The sequence below is a fragment of the Rhinolophus sinicus genome, linkage group LG06, assembly GCF_036562045.2.
Source record: "Rhinolophus sinicus isolate RSC01 linkage group LG06, ASM3656204v1, whole genome shotgun sequence".
Classification (NCBI taxonomy): domain Eukaryota; kingdom Metazoa; phylum Chordata; class Mammalia; order Chiroptera; family Rhinolophidae; genus Rhinolophus; species Rhinolophus sinicus.
The window spans coordinates 121,403,302-121,427,048 of record NC_133756.1 but is presented as its reverse complement, the minus strand read 5'-3'; the positions used below and the strand labels follow the sequence as shown (position 1 = coordinate 121,427,048).

Genomic DNA, 23,747 nt, shown 5'->3' with positions numbered 1-23,747 from the left:
ACATAGTAATGCACCAAGAGGATGTGTATTGTTTTATTGTAGTCTCATAACCATTTTATGAGGAGCATATAATTAACTACTCCCACTTTACAAAACCAGAGGCAGAAGACTAGGGAGGTAGCAACTTGTCCAAGAAAGAAAGTAAATGTTAGCCATTCAAACTCAGATCTTTCTAATTCTAAATTCTGTACTTTTAATTCTTTACCAGGTGAGTTCCTATAAATCTAAACCCTAGGCCCAAGAATCTAATAAATTTTAACCTGGGAGTGAGAGGATAATTCTTTTCTTAACATCACTGACATTTCTGAGTACATGCAACATGAAAACACTATTCTAAGAGCTGGAAATATAATGGTGATTCAGGAAGATAAATGCCTGGTGACAAGTCAAATATGAAACCTCAGAAAAATCCTCTCATATACCCTCTGTGACTCCCATGTTACCATAATAATTCTTTTTTCACTCCAGGGTTCAGCACACATGAAATTAGTAGCTTTCATTTGACCACAGACAACCCATATTGCCAGGAAATCAGAGAACTCATATTGGCCAATAAATTCTAATTCCCAGGATGTTTAATTTGAACTATAGGGAAAGTCAACAGAAACAGCTACATCGTATTTGAGACTACATTGGTTATGGTTGGATTTATTTTCCCCAAACCACTTTTTTAATGAGGTATAATTTATCTTAAATAAATACATATATTAAGTGTATTTAATATATGTATTTATCTCTATCAAATGTATATATCCATATAACCACCATCTTAATCAAGATACAGATTATTTCATAATCCCAGAAAGTTCCCTTGTGTTTCTTCCAGGCAATACCCTTGCTCCCTACTTTTTTCTTTCTTATATATCCAAATTTCTATGTAGTATTTCTCATCAGCATTCTTGTAGTGTAGATTTGTTAATAAAAGAATTCTCTCATTTTTTCATGAAAATGACTTTATTTCAATTTTACTTTTGATGAAAATTTTTGCTAGCTATAGAATTATAAATTGACAGGTTTATTTTTACTTTCAGCACTTTACATAAGTTCCTTTATTTTTTTTCCTCTTTTTTTTTTATGAAAGTCACCATTCTTATCTTTGTTTTCATATGTGTATTTTTTAAACTGGCTTCTATTACGTTTTTTTCTCTTTATCTCTGTTTTTCATCAGTTAGACTTTGTGTCATGTAATTTGTCTTCATTTTGCTTGGGGCTTACTGACTTGCTTGAGTCAATGGAGTGAAATGTCCAGTTTCTGGGCAAAATTCCCCCTAGAGATTTGGAAGTAGCTTTGGGAAAAGCTCCACAAAGAAAACTTAGCTCTTCTCTGAGCTGCACTCTGAGAAATAGCCTTCTTGACTCTATGGTATAGAAAGAATCACCCTTGTCTCCAAAGTTTCTGACATCCATCCTCACCTATTCCATTGCAGTTTATCAACTACTTGTTAGCCCCATGGGCCTCAGACATTCAGATCTCCTAGTCCTCTCCTTTCTGGAGATTTTGCCCCTTTGCCTTCTTTACTCATTTATTTAACAATATATGTTGAGCACCTACTATATAATAGATGTTGTTCTTGGAGCTGGAGATAAGTCAGCGAACAAAACAGTCCCCAAATCTCGGACCTCATGGAATTTACATCCTAGCACACCACCTGCATTGGAAATGAGTGGCTGAGTATTCCACCTTTACTATTGATGCTTGAGCACTACTCAGAAGTCATACTGAGCAGCTTTCCTGGGTTTGGCAGGGCCAAACTTTCTCTCTAGCTCAAAGTAGAGACACACATGAGGGGAACCAAGAGAAAAAATCACTCCCTGAGCTGCAAATAAATGCTAAATAAATTCAGTACATACAGTGTTGTCCTATGAATTTCCCACCACCCACTCCCCTTTCTATTTCTTGGTATATGAGCTGGTTAACATTAGATTTAGGAGAAAAGAGCCAGTGTTAAGGTGAATATAGCTTACTTAGACATAATATTCTTATGTATACTAGGATTATAGTTCTTCTTTAGGCTTAGAAATAAAATGGTGGAGGAGTCCAGTGGAGAAAAGGAGAGAGGTACCTGCACAAATAGATATGCACACACATCCTTTCAGTGTGGTTCAGGCTTCTAGGTGAGGAAATGTTACAGTATATATGAGTCTGAAATAGTTCATCTCTAATCCAATACAACAATGAAAGGATTATCAAGGTGATACTTTGATATGCTTCCAATGGTCTCAGTCCCCAAGAACTATAATTATAGAAGATGATAGTGCCCCCAAAGGGCTCAACAGTTAGAACTGAATCATTGTAAAAACCTCAAAAATTAACTCTTCACAATTAATCCTCCTCCACCGCAAGATCCAGGTTGGCCCACAGGGGTCATGGTATCTTCGGCTATTCTAGGAAACATCAACCCTTTTCTGCTGGAAGCTCTTTAGGAGGCCCTGACGGATCTGCTTAGACTTGATGCAGTAGACAATGGGGTTCATGAAGGGCGGGACCAAAAAGTGCATGTTGGCCATGAGCACTGCCAGAGCAGGGTAGCTGTGCTTCTCTACTCGGTGCAGCACAGACAGCCCCAGTTTGGGCAAATAAAAGATGAGAACAATGCAGAGGTGTGAGACACATGTGTTGAGAGCTTTGAGCCGTTCCCCAGGTGATGCAATGCCCAGCACAGTCCGTAGAATCAGGGCGTATGAGAGCATGATCAGGAAGGAGTCAAGGCCCAATGAGAGGAGGATGGAGACCAGGCCTACCAAGCTGTTGATCTGAGTGTCTGAACAGGCCAGTCCCACGAGATCACAATGCAGGCAGTAGCAGTGAGAGAGGACACTGATCTGGGGAAAGAGCAGCCGCCGCAGGAGGATAGGTCCCGGGAGGTTGAGCAGGACAGCCCTCACCAGGATGGCAGCCCCCACTTTGGCCATAGCTGAGTGGGTCAGAATTGTGGCATAGTGCAGAGGGTCCCGGATGGCAACAAAGCGATCAAAGGCCATGGCTAGCAGCACACCAGATTCCACGTAGGTAAAGGCATGGATGAAGAACATCTGTGCTGCACAGAGATCAAAGGGCAGCTCACGAGCACCCAGCCAGAAGAGCTGCACCATAGTTGGGAAGGTGGAGGCACAGAGGCACAGATCGGAGGATGCCAACATGGACAGGAAGATGTACATGGGTTCATGCAAGGCTGGATCTGTGCGGATCAAGAAGAGGATGATACTGTTACCCATGATGGAAACCACACAGATGAGGTTGATGGGGATGGAAACCCAATGATGAGAAGCTTCCAGGCCTGGAAAGCCAGTCAGGAGGAAGGTAGAATGACCAGAAGAGCTGGTGTTACAGGCGAACATTCCAGGAGGGAGTTGTCCATTCTACAAGTAAGAGGCATTCATTCATTTGATCATCATTTATAAAGACCCTAAGTGTGGGCTGGAAAGGAAGAGCTGCACCATAACCCTTTCTTGGGCCCTGAAAGAAACCTTATTCCCCTGAGGAGACTTCTCCTTCATTTCCCATTCTCCTTCATTTCCTGGTTAATTTAATCTTCTCTTTGAATAAGTAGTAGTGAATAAATTTTATGAGTTAATCTCTGCTTATTACTTTAGCCGCTCAGTATCAGTCTTCTCTTGGGCCTAAAAAACCTCCTTTTTCCACTTACACTACACCCAAAGCCCATCTTCAGAGTGTATTCTCAGACAAAATAATGAAAAAAGGAGAATAACTTTTGTTGAAATTTAGGATTATATTAGGAACAAGCAATATAGACTCCATTTCTATTTATTCTTAGAGAGAACTCAGGTGCATTCATTTTTGTTAGATTCTTTCTTCCCCAACAACCCCACCTCCACCTCACAGTCTGCTTGAAGTTGGCACATTTTCTTCTGACTCTGCCTTTGAGACAGTCCTGTGGACATAGACTCAAATTGAAGGCATTTTCCTCTTAAATATCTCTTTTTGGTCCCTTTTACCATAAAAGCTGTTATGACTGCCCCAGGTACTTTGAAGTTCTCAGTTGTAGACAGAAGGGTGAGGCTGACAGGACTTGAGGGGCACCACCTGAAGAGTCAGGCAGAGAAGCATGAGCTCGGAGCCCCACGGTTAATAATGTTAAGCAAGGAGCCCAGAGTGTAGTGTGTACGCTCATTCATTCCCACAACGTCACATTACACATTCAGGCTGCACAGTCTCCCCAGCTTCTGTCCTCAGCAACAGGACTGCATCACCATTTGTCTACTAAGCAGCTTGCCATAGCTTTGCACTATAAACTGAATGTCCTGCAGAACCACAGTTTGTAATTTCTCTACTTTCCCCCTAAAGCTCACCCTGCAGTACCTGTCAGGCCTTCCTCTCTTTCCCGTTATCCATGAAATCTCCAGGAAACACACACACACACACACACAGTATGTCTTTTCACTCTGTAACATATTCCCCAAATCAACTATATTTGAAATACCTCCTCCTTTCAGATCCCAGTGAAACTAATCTAGCCAAATATCACCATCATTTGTCTAGATGTTATAATAGCCTCCTACCTACTTTCTTCAGTCTTCCTGTATTCTGATTTACTGTCCAAATTTCCATTAGACTCATGATCAAAAGACTTAAGAAAAAGCAAGTGTGGACATTTAAATGAGTACATGCATAGGGAGGAAACGTGGTGATCATATTTGTTTTAGGGAGATGTCTCCTTTCATAACTTTGTTTAGTGATGATCACTAGTCCCTGATGCTGCAGAATCGGGTCTAAGCAAGATCTTTATACCAGGTCCAGAAAGAGAAGGACCTTGTCCATCCACCAGCTGTAACCAACTCAGTCACCTCTCCCCTAAACATTATGAACACTACTCATAAGACATCTTTCTGCTTAACAAATTTACCATATTTGATCATTCTTAAAATATCTTTTTTGTTGAAATTTAAAATACACATAGAAAATCCTACATATTCTAAGTATAAAGCTTAATGAATTTCCTCAAAGTGAACACGCGCACGTAATCACCCAGATCAAGAAACAGAGTACTATTAGCCCCTCAGGAACCCCCCTATTACCCATTGCAGTTATCCTCTCAATGACAACCACCATCCTGACTTCTAATATCACAGATTCGTTTTGCCTAATAATGCAGTATATACTTTATCTGCCTTCCTAGGTTCAACTTTGTGTCTATTTGTTGAAGGAATGAATGGATGGTTTGATTTGTTTTTTAAATACCATCTTTCTAAACTGACTTTGTTATGTGTAAAGCACTGTGCTAGGAAATGACATATAGCAAAGAAAACTCACATAGGCAGGAATACCCTAAAGGAACTGGAACTGTTTGTTCCAGCATGAATGTGTACAGTTCCACCCATCGGTTTCTGATGGTGATTATTAATGTTAAGAATAGTTGTTATCATTTATTGACCATGTGCCAGACACTGAGTAAGGATGTTAACTACACTCTTCACAATAAGGAGCTGAGCCTGAGGCTGAATAACTTGCTGCAAGCCAAACATCTGGTCAGTGAACAGTCCTGACCTCATCTCAGCACTGATTCTCAAGGCCATGTGCTAGCAGACAGCTTATGAAACTTTTCCCAAACTGTCAGGCAAGACATGTATTATCTGATAGGCCAGGGCCCAAACGGAAAGACTTTTTTTCTTTGGATACAACTTAGTTCATACACAAAATAGCAGCTTGGAGGCCACCTGTGAGCAATGTTTTCACTGACTGTCATGCCACATAGCATCATATTGTTTTGTACAAAGCTTCCGTGAAATGACAGCAAAGCAAAATGACAACCACATACCACCTGAACAAAGGTCAGAGAACTCCCTTCTCCAGCAATTGGCAACTTGGACATTCCCTTTCTTCATGATCCCTAGAGATTCCCTATATCACTGTGCTGGAGCTAAGTCCACCTTGAAATATCCCGTGGTGCCCTTTTTTGCCATGCCCCTTGCTTTTTGACACTTCTCCAGGGTCCTAAGCTTATTTTCTTACAAAGTAAGAGCCCAAAATTAACAAATTTGTCTTTTATAAATGCTCTCTACCCAACTGCTTACTCATTCCTCTAAGCCTGTGGGATATTTTTCCATTTTCTGATGAGGAAATTGGAGCTCAGAGAGGCCAAGTAACTTTCACAAGTTCATGAAGCTAGATGGTAGATCCATCTGGCCTAAAGACAAAGGTTATTTGCTTAATTGCTTCATATAATAAGTGATTCTGGCACTTTGTGACTATTAGATCCTTTGCCCTCAAGATAATTTGAAGGCCGGTTTCTCTGTCCCATCCCTCTAACCCCATCTCCCTCTAAAGCAGATGCAGTCTTGAGATCAGAGTAAGTTTACCTACTAAAAGAAGAAGTCCTCAGATCAATCCAGCCAGGCTTCTGCTTCCATCACTCACAACATTTTTCCAACCTTTCCACACAGGTTGTGGCTCATCCTCCAGGTGCAATGGCTGAGATACCTGCACCCCTGCACCCAAGACTCAAGAAAGCTGCAGTGTCTGATACAAGGGAGGCTGCATCCTCCTTCTTCTGTTCTAATGCTGCAGGGGTGACAAGGAGTTCACCAAAATGTTGTGTCCTTGTGTAAAAAAAAGGACAATTATACTGACTTCACAGAGTGGTGTGAACATGGGGAAGACTAGCACATAATAGGCGTTTATGAAAACGTAATAGTTAGCAGAGACACCCTAGGATTTCATATCCATTATCCTATGAATCTCCCTCCTTCCAAAGCCTGTGAATGGCATCATCCCCTTTCTATAGATAAGGAAATAGAGCCTGAGAGGAGAGGAAACCTGTGGATGACCACATTAAAAGTAAGCAGAAGAGACTGACTTCAAGCACAGTCTGTTTTACTCTAAAGTTCGTGCATCTGTCCATTCCTCAGCATTCTCATCTCTAAAATCTTTAAACATGGTATTTGCCTCTTGAGATCATTATAAAGATTAAATGAGAATACATGCAAAGCACTTAGTACAGTGCCTAGCCCATAATAAACACTTACTCAAAAAATAACAATAGTTAATATTTATTATTTGCTGCTTCGTGAGGTGGGTATAATTATCGTTCCCATTGCACATGGTAAAACTTAGGTACCAAGTGGATGAATAACTTACCTAAGATCATGAAGTAAGAAAGTGGATGAGTCAGGGCTTAAATCTAAGCACTCGGACTCCAGAGCCCACATTCTTCAGCATTGTGTTATGTTGCTTCTTTCTGCTAGCTATGATGATTCTTAATATTGTTAATGCTGAAAAGTTTCACCCCAAAAGAAGATGAAATGGGATTGCAGATTTATGTGATCTCCTCATTTACCACTCCTGCCTCCTCCCTGACTGTTCATATGCACCAATCCTTGAACTTCCCCACAGAACAGTTCTAAGATTATAAGCGGTACATGTGCTTATTGAACACCCCTATGTTGCATACTGTGTGAGTTTAATTACAGACTTATGGCTTAAGAAGAACTTTTTCCTAAAAGAAGTTATCTCCTGAGAGAGCAAAGGAGAAATGTGATAAAACTGTATCTGGAAAGAAAAACAATGAGAGCGAGAAGCCGGGAGAGAAAGACAGAGGGACAGAGAGAATCAATGTAGAGCAGACCCTTCCAAGGATGAAGAAAAAAATTAAACAACATTTTCTACCATCTTACTCATTCAGGTTCCAGAAGACCATGAATAGTGCAAAGACTGTGTCTTTCTCTAAGCAGGGAATTCTGTCCCCAAATTGTTCATGGCCAAACTATGAGCCACCAAAAGGAAAAGAGTCATCTTAGAGAAGATTGGAGACTCTTTTCCCACAAGATTTCTATGGCAACCAGGCATCAGTCTCCAGAACTCAAGGGGATGTAAGGCTTTAAGCCTCTGGATTTACCAGCTGAGTCTAGGGACTGAAGAAGCCCCAGGCCTGGGCCAAAGAGAGGTTACAGAAAAATAGGCTCTGGCACTGCAGCCCCAGCCCAGCAAAGACTGTGAGGAGCTAGGGAAACAAGTTTTCCCCACGCTGTTATGCTTTAGCCAAGATTAGCTCTAATTCCACTCTGCTCAGAAGTAAGCTTAGCATACACACGTCTAGGCTGGACACCTGCCCCTGGGCAGTCACAAACTGTCTGCAGGCTCTCCAGCTCCCCAGAAACAACTCAGACTCCTTCCACCTCCAGGTGCTTTCTAACTGTGTGAAGCTTTAATTGTCTTCTAGGGATGAACAGCAGATGTGTGGAAAGGTTCAGTGCTGCCCAGGGGTGGAAACACTGATGTAGGCAAGTGGCCCAAGGCCTCGGTGTTCAGTCTCTCCACTGACACTCTAGTTCCAGCACTCACCATAGTTCCAGAGCTTGTATCTCCTCTCAGCTGTCCCTCTGTTTGTAAAAAGCGTTTCTTGGTGTATCAATAAAGACCAGTACTTTATAATCCTCCTGGTAGAGGTAAGGAAATAACCAGTCTGCTGGGAGCCGGGTGCAAATACAAGAGATTTTCATAGTTGACCTTCTTGAACTCCCTGAGAGCAGGGTCAGGCAGCTCTGGGACTTGGAAGGAAGCATCAGGCATGATTTTTCATTGAGAGCACCAGAAGAATACCAGGGTGCCCCCTACTGAGCACCTGCTCTTCCCAAAAAGCCAGCCCATGAATTGTCTGGTGACAGATGGAGGCAGGTGAGGACAAAGAGGATGGTTAGAGACTGGGATACACTCTGTCCTTCTGGAGCAACAAAGGCAATGTGAAATTTCCATTTCTAGAGAGAATGAGCCTAAGCTCTTTCCAAATTCTGCCAAAGAGAAATCACACAGTATAGCCGAAGAGGTGTGCGTGAGTGCTTTAAACACAGGGAGAGTGTCAGAGAGGAGAAAGAAGTGCTCTATCTAAATTTATGCCTGTACCTAGGGGATGAAGGTAGTTGAAAATAAACCTATAATGATGAAGCAATATTTCTTTCTCTTTCTCTCTCTCTCTCTCTCTCTCTCTCTCTCTCTCTCTCTCTCTCTCTCTCCTGATATTACCCTTGGAGATTATCCATCAAGCATGGTGTAGTAGAAAAGCTATGGTCTATTTCTAGATCTGTCACTTATCAACTGTGTGATAATGAGCAAATTAACTCCTTTTATGTTTCACTTGTAAACTGGGAATAATGGTTATTTCATGAGATCATTGTTAGAATTATACTAGAGTAGGAAGGCACTCAAAAAAGGGCCTGGCACATCGTCGAATCTCCATACATACTCCCTTTCCTTTCCGATAGGAAATTGAGAACAGGCTTCAGTAATCTATGTGACTCCTCTGCATTGGCCATCTGCACAGCACACTCCCACCACCACTCATACTCAGAGTTGTGGGTATTTTTTAAATAAGCTTTTTATTTTCAGATAAATTTAGATTTACATAAAAGTTATAAAGATAGTATAAAGAGTTTTTGTATATATGTTAACATCTTACATAAACATGGTACATTTGTCAAAACTAAGGAATTATTAGTGATAATTACTATTAAAATCCAGATTTTATTTGTATTTCACCAGTTTTTCCACTAGTGTTTGTTTTCATTCTAGGATCCAATGCAGGGCACCACATTGCAATTTGCAATTAGTCATCATATCCCCTTAGTGTCTTCTGGTCTATGACAGTTTCTCATTTTTCACTTGGTTTTCATGACCTTGAGGGTCCTTAAGAAAATTGTTCAGTTATTTTGTAGAAGGTCAGAACTCTTAATTCACTAACGTCAGCATCCTCTCTTCCTTTCGCTCCAGTGTGGAAGGGAGAGGCAATAGGCTGCACTGCAGAATGCCCTGACCCCTCTTTATTCCACTCCAGGTTCCAGTGTGTCCTGCAGATCAGAGAACAGGACATCTCAGATTCCATCTGCTTGAGGCTATTAGCAATTCCTGAGGTTTTCCAGGTGGTTCTTCCAACTAGGAGACTAATCTTTGTCCTCCATGGGCTGCACCCCAATATAAGCCTTCCCACACTTATCACATACCCCTTTTTTCATTCATTGAAATTTAGAAATTTTGCAGGTTCTTATCATGATTCAGGCTTTAAAGATAAAGAAATAATTTTTAACGAATTTCTAACTGTGTTTTGTTGAAATACTGACATCTCTTTGATGAAATAATTTTTTATCTTTTCTAGCACTTCATTTTTGGATGCTTTCATTGCCTTAAAACTAATAAATATGGCTGGTGCCAAGTTGTCTCTCAAATCTGGGATGGGAGAGAAAATGATAAATGGAAGTAGATGGGTAGAACCTAAGACCAATTCTATCTGCACATGAGAAATTTTTCCCCATTCTACTCATTCTGAAATCTGCATTATCTAGTAGTCTTTGAAGTGGTTCACAAAATTGGGGTTCCTTTATTCACTGTGCTTTTCCTAGAGATTTAATCAGGTACCAATCCTATCTTCTAGTAGCTTATGCCTCTAAAAGAAAGTAAAGCGTGTGTAAAATCTAAATTGATACATTACTCTCTATTTTAGTCGACAACAGAGAAATAAGGAAGGCTTTATATAAGAGGATGGTGCCTGAGTTGAGACTTTGAGAATAGATTGGCCTTAAATATATAGAAATAAACGTCTTGCCAGGATTACAGTTAAGATCATTGTACATGAAATAAAACAGAACGTAATTAAACTCCTTATTATTAAACTAGATACCCTGGGCCCAGTATCTAGACTCTAAATGCATCAGTATCCACTCTGTAAAATTGAGATGATAAATGATTAAGAATAGCTGGAAAAATGTAAACGTATATAAAATTGAGCTACTCATTTGCATGTTTGCTCTCAAATATATTCATTTCCCCTCTTCATTGTCAGAGGTTAATCCCTGACTGCGGGGTTTCCCAGGCTCCGGTGATCTGGTTTCTAACTGGGTTTAGGCATCGCAAATATTGGAGGAAGATTAACCAGGTCATCTAGATAAAATTGGAGTAAGATTAAATTAGTGATCTTTATTCACGAGGAGAGGAGAGGAGAGGAGAGGAGAGGAGAGGAGAGAGGAGAGAGAGAGGAGAGAGAGAGGAGAGAGAGAGAGAGAGAGAGAGAGAGAGAGAGAGGAGAGAGAGAGAGGAGAGAGAGAGGAGAGAGAGAGGAGAGAGAGAGAGAGAACTCAGAGTTGGGGGAAAGGGAAGTGAGGCAAGAAAAAATGTAGAACAATGAAATGCATTATCACACTGGATAATGATTCATGAGTTTCAAAATGACACAACCATCAGCCAGTGGGCTTGCTCATGAGAAGAACTGCAAGGAGGAATTTCACCTTGAAATTGTCCAGAGGAGAGAAAGGAGGGCATTTTATTTGTCCCACTTTCTCCTATCTCCCATTTCTCATCGGTCAATGTTCACCTCATGGAAAACTAACTCCCTGTACTTTTTGCTTATGTCATTTGCCTATAATGGCTGTTCTGAAATCTGGATCGCACACCCTGCAGTGTGATGTTTCATCCAAATCTGACAGTATGAGTATGGAGTGGTGTCCTTACGCAGCACTGACAGGGTGCTGAGTAAGAGGATGAGAGAGAATCTGAGATGGTGCCAAGATTGGCGTCCAATACATTTCACCCTGTAAAACAAGGATAAAGGAAAATCTTCCCAGTGGACAGAATTTGAAGCAAATGGTTCTATACTTTGCTTGAAAGAAAAGATGAATTGGTGCACATTACGTATATACCACCTTCACCATGTCTAACAGGTTGGCCTGCAGGTCAGGAGCTGAAAAATAAGAAAACAAGATTGAAAGACTGGTAACAGAGTTATGGGTAGAAGTATACATGGAACTTCCAGGAAAGTATCCAGAGTGTGAAAATGTTTTTGTCCCATGTAAATATCCACTAGAGAACATGCAATGCAGAGAAGGTATCTCTAACCAGATAAATAAGATGATTCACCCAGTACATGTTGCTGAGCCTCTGCCCCAGTCACCTGTTGCTTGGTCAGTGGGTTTATGTACAAGAATCCTTATCCATAGTGGTAAACAGATAAACCTTAGTGAGGGCAAATGCATACTCAAGCAGAGCTTCTATCCCTGCTGCTGTAGGCACTTGGACATAAAAGGCCAACTCTGAGCCAGATTCTTCACTACATCTAAGAGAATCAAGACAGTCTTCTGGTGCCACGTTAGTTACATTGAACAAAGAGCAATTTGTCCTCACAAACTACGTAATATTCCAGAGACAATTCATTTGCCGCCCCAAACCCCCTAAATTGGTTCTGCCAGCACCACCATTTTTAAACTTACACCATCAGGATATCCCAACAATATCACCTGCAACCAAGGAACTGATTTTACAACCAAAGAATTCTGATAATGGGATTGCCCTGTGAAATGCACTGATCTTACAATGTACACCATCAGCCAGGAAAAGGTGGACCAATAAAGCTATGGGATGCCACACTAAAGGCTCAGGTATGGCACCAGTTTGGAAACCCCACCCTGTGAGATTATTAGGTGGTCTCATAAATTTTGGTACATGCTTAAAATCAGCAACTAATGTATAGTGACTTTTTTTCATATCCAGTATACATACACTCATCACAGAATCAAGAGGAAAAGTGGAAGTGACCTCTGTTACCATCAAACTAGTAACTCATGTACAGAAAGTGTTCTTTCCATCCCACAACATATGGCCCAGGCCTGTTTGGAGGGTCTTGTGAAAAAAAGTAGAAACCCTTCCGCCAGAGTAAGCAAATCTAGTTCTAAGAAATGGGAATTTGCAACTACTCCGGGCTCTTTGGGGATTCTTAAGCCACTGAAGAAATAGGAAGAGGATGGGGTTTCTATACTGGCTGGAATGACTTATCTCTATTACCAAGGAGAACTGGGGTTTCTGGTATGTAATAGGGGCAAGAAAAACTATGCCTAAAACCGAAAATACACGTTAGAGAGATTCCTAGATATCATTGTCCCATAGCAATGGCCAAGGTGTTAAAAACAGGAACATTGAGAACACTGATCTTTCAAGAATGAAGGTGTGGGTCACCTCACCAGGAAAAGAACACTGAAGTGTTAAAGTACTGGCAGTTAAGTGAGGGGACTTGAAATGAGTGGCAACATTATTCATATAGCCAGTTACCAAAATGGGGACTGTTGCAGTTATGCATGTTAAAATATCTGTGTGCATATTGTTGAACAATACCAAATCAACCCTGGATAAATATTGATAAATATTAGGATAAATATTGATATCCTAATGTAAGTAATAAATTGAAGTTCAGAGAGGTAGTACATGCCTAGTAAACAGCAAGGTTGGTACTGAATCCTGTCCTATAGTGAGACCTCTGCTCTTTTCTACCTCTACCAACAGTAGCTTAGTTAACTCTGTGCCTGCAGGAAACAACAAAGGGGCTGCAGTGGTGTGAAGCCCAGTCCTTTTCTGAGTGCAAGTTCACGTACAGGTCTCTTCTTCCTTGGATATTTTTTTTCATTCTGTTTTCACTCTGCTTGCATTAAGTAAATTATCTTAAAAACAGAACTGGAAATTTCAAAAAAGCATGAAATGTTTTTACATTTCCTAAATCTATAGAAAATACCAAGCAAAGTTCAACTGATGTTTTTACTTTAAGTTATAAAAGAACAAAAAAGAAAAAGAATGTCAGAGTTGAAAGGAATTGAGGATTTTTCTAGCCTTCTTCTTTGCTCCTTCCTCCTCTACAACTATAACAGCATCCCTTCCAGCTGTTCCTAAAGCCTCTGCTTGAACTGACAGGGCAGCCTGTTATGTCCCGGCTGTCACTAAAATGAGGATCTTCCCTGGCCCTTTAGTTATCATACAAGTATGCTTACTATGTCACTTTAAACAAGTCACTACACTCCGTTCAGGTTCAGTGTCCTCTCTTGTAATATGAGTTTAATAACCCCTAAATCACTAAAATGTTGTGCAGCTTAAATAATATAACCTGACAGAGCAGCACTATTCACAATAGTCGAAAGGTGGAAGTTGACACCCAAATGTCCATCAACAGATGAATGGATAAATTATTCAACCCTAAAAAGCAAGGAAATCCTGTCACATGCTACAACATGCACATTACCCTGAGTGAAGTAAGTCACACAAAAGGACAAATACTGTATGATTTCACTTATATGAGGTACCTAAGATAGTCAAATTCATAGAGGCAGAAAATAGAATGGTGGTTGCCAGAGGCTGAGTGGGGAATCATTGTTTAATGGATACAATTTCAGCTTGGCATGATGAAAACAAGTTCTATGGATGGATAGTACTGATAATTACACAACAATGTGAATGTATGTAATGCCTCCAAACTATACACCTAAAAATGGTTAAGATGGTAAGTCTTATGTCAGGTGTATTTTACAATTTTTAAAATAAAAATAATAGTAACCTGAGAAAATCCCCAGCTCAGTGACAAGAACACAGTTGGTGTTCAACAACTAACTGTCAATTCCCTTCTTACCACTCACTGGTGTGATATCTGTCTTGGGGTCAAGCACAATAAATCTTTTACACCCTTAAGTTAAAATATTGAATCGCCTGAAAAGGAATTGTTTCTGAAAGAAGGCAGCAGATGGTGGCATGTGAGGGAGAGCTCCAGGCACTCTTCTCTCCATCCAAACCTCCCTAAGAGCTGCTCCCAAACGTAGGCACAGCATGTTGGCATGGGGTGATGACCCTTCCATCTAGTGGATACGATATTTTACTATATTAGACATGGGAGGGAACACGAAGTAAGAACTAAATGCTGCGGAGCTTCCCTCAGTCCCAGCCTCCAAGAAGTACTAGCCAGAGGTGTCAGCAGCTTCAGACACTGAGACGCTCAACTCCGCCTTCTCTCCTCCCACTTCCTCTGTCTCCTGTCCCTCCCCACCCCTTCAGTGTACTCTCCTCCTCTGGCCCCTCCTACTCTCTGGCGTGTGCCTACCTCCCTTTCAGACTTGCCTTTTAGAGGAATCGAAAGTGAAATAAAAAGCCGGCTGCCGTCTGCTGAGTCCCCTAAAAAGGTGAGTGAACTTGGCTAGACCGAGGTATCCCACCCCTCCCTGAGAAGCCCCTTCCAACCGGTGCCCATCCCTAGAACCTTCACTCTCAATTTTACCTTCTCCGCAGCAGGGTTCACTCAGCCCTAACCCAGCAGTTTTTCCCCCTTTGATTCGTCTGCCCTGGGAGGAGGCTGGGCTGTGAACGTGACTTCCAAGTCACCTGAAAGGAGCTAGGGCAGCCCTGTTGCTGGCACTAGAGCTGGATCGAGCGGCCAGGTGACGCTGGGAGCACCAGGACAGAAACCAGCAGGAAGGGTGGTCCAGGAGAGCCCGGGGTAGGATAGGTCTGCAATCCTTGAGACTCCCATCTCCAAAAGTCTCTTTCTGTAGGAGAGAGGGACAGGGTTGTTTAGATGTTATTTTATAGATCTATGCCCTGGAGGAAATGAAGCTGCTAGGGTGGAAGTAGCTGAGAGAAGGGCCTGGAGTGCTGAGTGCTAACCACTCATTGGTGTCTGTATAAACATATACACATGTATACATATACAGATACGTAAACATATATGCATATATAGGTGCACCTACCGGTATACACATACAGATATACGTATATACTTACAAGAATAAATATTCTTATGTATATATTCATATTATTATATATAATGAACTGATGGCCTGAGATGGGAAAAGATGGGTGGGAAAAGCCTGGGCACTGAGGGTTTAAGCAGAGATAAATGTGATAAAAGTAGAATTGTAAACAGCTTTATTGCTGAAGTTCCCAACAATTTTACTGTCTTTTGGGGATTCACTTCCCCCTTCTGTGTGACTGGATCAATGGAGCAGACTGTGGGGGAGAAGCTCTTGTTATTCAGCTTAATGTTCTTTGTTTTAACCCCCTCCGGGTCACTCTCCCTCATGTTTGCCTTTTAATTTTTTTGCTTTTCTCACACAACCTTTCTTGTCTTCTTCCTTTTCTCCTGTCCCCATTATGTCACTGCAAGATCTCCATAGTACCACTTCATAGAAACATTCCCCCTCATGGCCTCAGCAATGCCCTTGGCAACGATGTGGGAGGAAGTCACATGCCCTATCTGCCTGGATCCTATGATGGAGCCTGTGAGCATTGAATGTGGCCACAGCTTCTGCAACGAATGCATCTCTCAGGTTGGGAAAGGTGGAGGCAGCGTCTGTCCTGTGTGCCGGAACAAATTCCTGCTCAGGAACTGCCGGCCAAATCACCAGCTAGCCAACGTGGTCGACAACCTAAGACAAATCAGCCAGAATGCCAAGAATGGCACGCAGAGGGAGCAATGTGGAGTACATGGAGAGAAACTTCACCTATTCTGTGAGAAAGATGGGACAGCCCTTTGCTGGGTGTGTTCCCAGTCCCGGAAACATCGTGACCATCCCATGATCCCGATTGAGGAGGCCGCTCAGGAATACCAGGTGAGGCCTTGGCACAGAGGCATGAACAGGTAGAAAGGAGAGGGGGCCCTGATGAGTGCTTTGTTCCCCAGAGCTGGGATGGGAGAGAGTCACCCATAGAGTTAAGGGATTGGAGAAAGGGTGTCCCCAACTTTTTATGTCTGAGTTAAGGGTCAGCACAGCCTTCTCATTCCCCAGGAGCAGGGCGACGCTATGGTAAAATGATGCAAGGATCATGATTCCCTGTGGCTTCCTGGTTAATTAGGAATAAGTAGTGCCCCCACCCCTGCCACCCCAACAATGTGGCTCTATTTTGTAAGAAACATGAGGCTTTCTCCAAAGTTTTCCCATCCACAGAATTCCTACCCCAATCAGACTAGTCCTCCCTTCTCAGCACACAAGCTTTTCTAAGAACCAGTAAACCTTCCCCCACCTCATGCTACCCCACCCTACTTCTTGATCTGGTTGGACATTAACCTGCTATCTTTCTGTGCAGGAGAAGCTCCGGGTGGCATTAGGGAAACTGAGACAACAACAAGAGTTGATTGAGACGTTGGAAGTGGATGTTGCTACGAAGAGAACAGCCTGGAAGGCAAGAGTCATATCCCAAAGGGAATCTTAGATCAGAAGTCTAGGCAGGGTCCAGGGGCCTGGCCTCAAGAAAGTCCTGACCATAACTATGCCTGTCTGAGGAGTGATAGAGTCAGTATATCTCACTCTTCAAAAACCAACAGTCCCCTAGGTCTCCTGATAGAGGAGCATAAAGAGTATGGAGCTCAAAGAGAGCTCCCAGTCAGACACAAAGATCGAGTCTTAGGAGAAGGTGCTGAGGGACAAGCCATACCCTAAATCTCCTGTTCCTTAAGCCCAGTCTTAGGGGATGACCGCACCACGGTGTCTGGGACAGGTATTCCAGGAGAGATGACCAGTGGCTAGGCCTGTTAGGAAATGACAAGGGCTGTGATGAACAGACTTAAGGGAACCACCAAGGCCTGAGGTAGGAAAACCAGTCTGACCAGGTGATTGCTTAACCATGTCCAGATCACTGGTTCAAAGTAGAACAGAGAACTAAAGCTTGTTCTGCACTGGTGATATGGAGGTGGGGTGGGTCAGGGCTAGAGGTGGGTTAGGGACTCATGTCCAGTAGATCCCAGAAGAGGAAGATTTGGGACCGGGGAAGTATACCAGCCTATGGTAGCAAAAAGGGTCATCCTGTGTTATCCAGTGACTCTTCAATCACTAATACAAAAGGGCAAACAAAGAATATCACAAAGACTTCCTTTGCCCAGGACTTAAGAATGGTGTTGTGAGCCTGTCTTTGTGAGGTTGTTGGGGTGGGGACAGGTGTTACTGTCTTAGTAATTCTCTGAGATAGGAAGACAAAAGGACACATGTGGGTGCTGACTGGGTTTTGAAACAGGTTGAAAGTCTCTGATAACAAGGGCTGATGCAGCAGTGGTTGTAGGGCAGCTACAGTGCACCCCCCACCAATCCCATTCCCCTCTTAGTTCCAGAAGCCTCACCCCCTACTCATATCTTCCCAGCAAAATTGATTGTGTGTGTGTGTGTGTGTGTGTGTGTGTGTGTGTGTGTGTGTTTATTCCCAAAAAGAACCAGTGGTGCGTCTATAGAGAATAGAAGTAGGTATGGACATCTCCATTCCTGAAGCTTGGGGGATTTTGATAAAAACTACTTCTCTTTCCAATGACACCAAAGAGGAAGGTTGAGACACACAAAATGAGGATTCATGGAGAGTTTGAGCAGCAGAAAAAGTTCCTGGCTGAAGAAGAGCAGAGGCAACTGCAGAAGCTGGAGAAGGATGAGAGGGAACAGCTGAGACTCCTGGGGGAGGCAGAAGTGGAGCTGGCCCAGAACAGGGAGGACCTGCAGGAGCTGATCGCAGAGCTGGAGCAGAGGAGTCGGAGCTCAGAGCTGGAAATGCTGCAGGTGAGGTGGGAGAGGCTCCCACTCTGAATTCAGAGTAACTGGAAAAAGCCAGAATTCTCCAGGGCTACCCTCACAGCAAATGTAAACCTGGTCCCTGGAATTTTCTTAAATAAAACAAGCTAGAATTTGAACCCATGAGTGGTTTGCATTTAAGGCATGGAGAGATACAGATGTAGGAAGGAATATTCCATGCAGCAATTTTTAAAATGGACACCTCTGATAAGGGTCTGTTCTAACATATACCAGGTTCATGACCTTGAGAAAGATCCTTAATCTTTCTCAGTATCAGGTTTCTCATATGCTGAATGGATATTATGATATTCCATATCAAAGAATTTTTGTGAGGATTTAATGAGAAAATCCGCTAAGGCTCTATGGGTGTTTGGGAAGGTTTTCATAAATAACTGAAACGACTGAATTGAAAATTAGGAGACAGTAGCTCAGCCCCAGCCTTGTAAGTAATTCTCTCCATTACTCTAGGTTAAGTCATTTTTCCTTTACTAGACTTTATTTCTACATTTGTGAAATGAGGAGGGAGTGGACGACATGACAACGGTTTCCCCAAACTTTACTCATAAATTTATCATCTTTACGTTTTCTGCTACTTCTATGAACTACCGAAGCAATTTTAACATGTTATTTTTCTTTAAATTGTCTCACTCTTTTAGCAGAATCAATTTAGTTTAAAAGGAAATTTGTCCTGACCAATAGTAGCCAAGAAATCATGTGTTGATATGTTACTGATATTTTTTCTAAGTTATTTCATAACAATGATAGTAACTGCATAGTCTTCAATAGCACATATTACGTGACAGGCATTCAATTCGTCATGACAATGCGATGAGGTGGGTAGTACTATTATCCCCATTTTAAAGACAAGAAAACTAAGGTACAGAGATGTCAAGAGATTTAGTGAAAGACTAAAGCTGAATAACTTGACCATTCACCCAAATAGTAAGAGGTAGAGGTAAGATTAAAATAATTACCAATGTATGTTCTACTTAAAATGATCTCACATCCACCAATGATATGTTTACCTCACTTTGGGTATCTAGGAACTAGATGGTCTCAAAAGTCCCTTCTGTTGTAACATTCTACAGTTCTTCTTTTCCCATACCTTTTCACTATCACCCATTCAAGTGTGGTCATGAAGCCATTTCTTTCTGGTCTGTGGGGGGGGGAAAAAGGTGACTAGATTGGCTTCACTTGGCAGGCTCTCTTCTTCCTGCTGTCTAAATCTTGCTTTGGCCCAACATTGAGCCAAGCTTCTAATGCACTTTTGACTGGGCCTAGGAGCCTGCTAGTTCCCAGGTAAGGGCCCCCAACCCCTGCAACAGAAATATTCTCAGGTGATTTTATTGCACCTACAGGAGAGGCCACATTAACTATAGCAGAGGACAGAGCTTTAACTAACCAGCCTTTTCTCCCCAAACAACTCAAGCCCATAAATGAGATAGAGCAGTATCTGTGCACCCTGACCTGTCTATTCTTTCCCTGTGACTGTCTCTGGGCCTCACCCAGGCTGGACTATTTGGCCCCTTTCCACTCTTCCCATCTCCCTTCCTCTCTCCAAGAATCTGGTCTTTCTAATGTGTTTTCTGAATTGGAGTCCTTAAACTGATCGTCCTTTCCTTACCTATAGATCACATGTGGGTTTCTGGTTACCTTAGAAGCATCCACACATCCTTTCTGCTCCAACCTAGTCAAAAATGTCTTTTGGGCAATGGCCCAGCGGAATGGGGCAGAGCAGTGTCCTGTGGACCTCAGGGTGGCATTGCATCACCCACAGGAATGAAGTCTCAATGGTGAACCAGTGATTCTGAAAATTATTCTGTCTCTTTTTCCCTCAGGAGGTAAAAAGTGTCCTGGAAAGGTAAGGAGAGGTTTTCTTTGTTAGAGGAGTGGGTGGGAGGAAGCGTATACACCTGTGAAAAAGGTTATTGCGTTAGAAAAACATGCACTGAAGTTTCTATTGTCAAAGATCTAGTCCTCCATAAAATAGTCTCTGATCTCAGAGGGCTAATTAATGGACATCTCAGTTGGTGAGTTGCCCCAAGTAACTGGACGAACAGGGAAATTTGGGGGAGTTTTGAGTCTGCAGCTTCCTGGGGCTCCTTTAAAAAAAAATTAAAAAAAAATCTAAATCTAACCAGTTACAAACGTCCCAGAAAGAGCCATGAGTAAGAACCACAGTGTAGGTAAGACTCCTTGGGGTTCCTTAGGAAATGATTCAGCACCCTGCCTATAAAATGAAACAGAATGTGCTTGTAGGGTGACCTCAGACTCAGAGACAAGATACAGACTAGCCACGTGCTACACGGGCCCATGTAACCAGGAAGGCAGCAATAGGAGCTAAATCTTGCCTCCTTTTGCTTCCCACTCCCAGGGATCCTAGCATAAGAGGTGTTTATAAATTTGTGTTGATTGAATCATCAGTCATCCACAAGGCAGGTTATAGCATTAGGGTTTGGGGGTGGGGTAGGAGTTGGAGACGGGGTCTCTAACTCTGTTTCCCGCAGGAGTGAGTCCTGGAACCTGAAAGAGCTGGACATCGACTCCCCAGACCTGAGGAGTGTGTGCCATGTGCCAGGGCTGAAGAAGATGTTGAGGACGTGTGGAGGTGAGGCGAGTGCCAGGAATACGGGACTGGCCTGTGAGCAGCAGAATGGTATAACAAGGGTGCAGAGTATGTCCCAGGGTCGGGGAGACATTTCAGGTCGGAATAGGTGGAGCTAGGGAAGGTGGTTTCCTCAAAGGTCAGGGCAAAGGCTGGAGCTGGCTGGGGTGGGGGGTCATTTCCTCCCATAATGAGATTCAGGGTCACCCCCTCTTCCTCATCCCCTCACCACTGGCACTGAATTAGTGACCTCCCCGTACTTTCCCAGCCTGACTCTGGTCCTCTCTCTGCAGTACACATTACTCTGGATCCACACACAGCCAATCCGTGGCTCATCCTTTCCGAGGATCAGCGAGTAGTGAAGATTGGAGATACCCGGCAGAAGGTGCCTGAAAAGGAGGAGAGATTTGATACTTATCCCATGGTCCTGGGTTCTCAGATCTTCGAATCTGGAAAATTTTACTGGGAAGTAGATGTGACCGGAAAGGCAGCCTGGGACCTAGGGGTTTGTAGAGACTCTGTGCAAAGGAAGGGGCATTTTTTGCTTAACCCTAACAATGGCTTCTGGACAATTTGGCTGTGGAACAAACAAAAATATGAGGCTGGCACCTGCCCCCAGACTCCCCTCCAACTTTCGGTGCCTCCACACCAAATTGGGATCTTCCTAGACTACGAGGCCCGCACTGTCTCCTTCTACAACGTCACTGACCACGGCTCCCTCATCTACACCTTCTCTGAATGTGCCTTCACTGGACCCCTGCGGCCCTTCTTCAATCTTGGATTCAATGATGGAGGAAGAAACGCTGCCCCTCTAACCCTCTGTCCACTGAAGATGGGATGGTAGAAATCCTCTGACTGTTGATGGCTCTCTCTGGGTACTGTTACCCCCACCTCGTGGGTACCCCTGCTCAGCCACTGACCCTGTTTCATTTTCCCAGGAACTCTGAACCACCTTTGTCTCTGCAGAGATGTCAGGATACCAGCAAGCAGACGGGCAAGGAGGTCACTGAAAGTCTGTGTCAAATCACCTTGATCATCAATATCCCTGCCCTAGATTTCTTTATGGTTTTCCCTCCATGAAACAAAATATATTCGGTCCGAACTCATCTGTATTAACCAAAACATGTTTCTGCCTTGTTTACGCGACTCAAGTTTTGTTCTCTTCTCTCCATTACTAGGCCTTTGGTCAGATCTCTATTATATATCACACATGGTGTGCAAAAAGGCTTCCTAAGTATATTAGGCCTCAATGTATCCCATTCAATCCTTGTTCTCATACACATCTGACCAACAACACATTTCTGAACATAAGTGGCTCCACACTGCCTATAGAAAAAAGCCACACTTATTAAAGAAAGGCTGAATTATACATTCCTTAGATTACCAAGTTAAATATCCAGCCTGCTGTGCTCTGCCATATCCCGCTTTATTTCCCAACCATATCTTGTTAATGATAGAGTTGGTTAAAGGGCCTATCAATCTAAATGGAAGGTGTGATGGTTTTTTGATGTGTCAACTTAGCTAGGCTAAGTGTTTTTCAGTCAAACGGTAATCTAGATGTTGCCTCGAAGGTCTTTTGTAAATGTCATTAAAGTCCATAATCATTTGACTTTAAGTAAGGAAGATTGTCCTGATAAACAGGGTGGGCCTAATTCAATCAGGTGAAAGGCATTAAGAGCAGAACTTTGGCTTCCCTGAGGAAGATATTCCACCTATGAATGGCAGCTTCAACTTATGCCCAAGAGTTTCAGCTTTCCCTTCCTGATTTAGGACTTGCTTTGCCAGCCCCCATTGCAGCGTAAGTGAATTCCTTGCAATAAATCTCAATCTTTAGCTCTTACTAGTTCTGCTTCTCTGGTTGAGCCCTGGTTGGTATGAAGGCCAGAGCTGAGGTAACAGCATCACCTGGTGACAGCAAACACTTTCTTGAGTTTATTCTTTTAAGGTTGGAACACTGAAGATCTACCTGAGTGATAGTAGGCTATGAGAAAGCCCCCTGCTGTCATTTCAGGAACCTTGATTCCTTATCTAAAATAGAATCTCAGATGTGCCCTCAGAACATCTGCTAAGTATTTCAAGAAAAATTCAGGTACTATCCTAAAAGACTTCCCCATGCCTCCTTTTAAAAGAAGTTTTCCTGAGCCTGCCCCAGGCATCCCCCTGCTTTGTGCTGATGAGCGCTATCCCTATCCCTCTCACCTGGAACTTCTTAGAGTCTGCCAAGGGTAGCAGTTCTTTGCCCACATGATCCATCTCCCCTAAGTCATAATTTTCTAAATATTAGGAAACATACCTTATTAATCAGAACTATTTTTATAATGAAGCATCTTTAACAAAGCTTGAATTCCTTTATGGATTGGACATGGCCTTTCATCAATGTGGACCTAGAGCATAGCACAGAAGGAAAGGCCAACAGGAGAGTAGGAGGGAAAGAAGGCCAGGTGAGAGAGAAGATTTAAGATCAGTGGCCACACAGACAATAGTTTAGTGGTTACCAGAGGGGTGGGTGGTGGGAGATGAAGGTAAAGGGGATCAAATATATGGTGATGGAAGGAGAACTGACTCTGGGTGATGAACACACAATGGGATTTATAGATGATGTAATACAGAATTGTACACCTGAAATCTGTAATTTTACTAACAATTGTCACCCCAATAAATTTAATAAAAAAAATAAGATCAATGGCCAAAGTCCTCCTTTGAGGACTCAGGTGCCTAAATCCAAATGAAACTTAAAAAGTCCTCAGAGAACCATCTATCTCATCCCTATCAGCCCAATTATTGGCCACTGGTCTCTACAATCTGTTCACAGTCTAATCACAAGACGCCAAAGAGCCTACTATCCCAACCT

The 23,747-nt window shown here is 42.6% G+C and overlaps 2 protein-coding genes across 2 annotated transcripts; one reads left to right on the top strand and one right to left on the bottom strand.

Moving 5' to 3' along the window:
* Positions 1-2,385: 2,385 nt before the first annotated feature.
* LOC109436973 (olfactory receptor 51G2) lies at positions 2,386-3,339 on the bottom strand. The gene has a single exon (XM_019715853.2). It carries the CDS (start codon positions 3,337-3,339, stop codon positions 2,386-2,388), a length of 954 nt encoding a protein of 317 aa, XP_019571412.1.
* Positions 3,340-14,789: 11,450 nt separating this feature from the next.
* TRIM21 (tripartite motif containing 21) lies at positions 14,790-21,883 on the top strand. The gene is made up of 7 exons (XM_019715869.2): positions 14,790-14,928; positions 15,909-16,353; positions 16,829-16,924; positions 18,049-18,279; positions 20,130-20,152; positions 20,799-20,899; positions 21,190-21,883. Exons 2-7 carry the CDS (start codon positions 15,946-15,948, stop codon positions 21,738-21,740), a joined length of 1,410 nt encoding a protein of 469 aa, XP_019571428.2. The 5' UTR covers positions 14,790-14,928; positions 15,909-15,945; the 3' UTR covers positions 21,741-21,883.
* The last annotated feature ends 1,864 nt before the right edge of the window (positions 21,884-23,747 follow it).

What these genes read in the sequence shown, in the direction of transcription:
- TRIM21 (XM_019715869.2), top strand. Translation starts at nt 15,946, where the DNA reads ATGGCCTCAGCAATGCCCTTGGCAACGATGTGGGAGGAAGTCACATGC. An exon ending in AGGCCGCTCAGGAATACCAG is followed by an intron (nt 16,354 to 16,828) that starts GTGAGGCCTTGG and finishes CTTTCTGTGCAG; the next exon opens with GAGAAGCTCCGGGTGGCATT. An exon ending in GTAAAAAGTGTCCTGGAAAG is followed by an intron (nt 20,153 to 20,798) that starts GTAAGGAGAGGT and finishes TGTTTCCCGCAG; the next exon opens with GAGTGAGTCCTGGAACCTGA.
- LOC109436973 (XM_019715853.2), bottom strand. Translation starts at nt 3,339, where the DNA reads ATGTTCGCCTGTAACACCAGCTCTTCTGGTCATTCTACCTTCCTCCTG.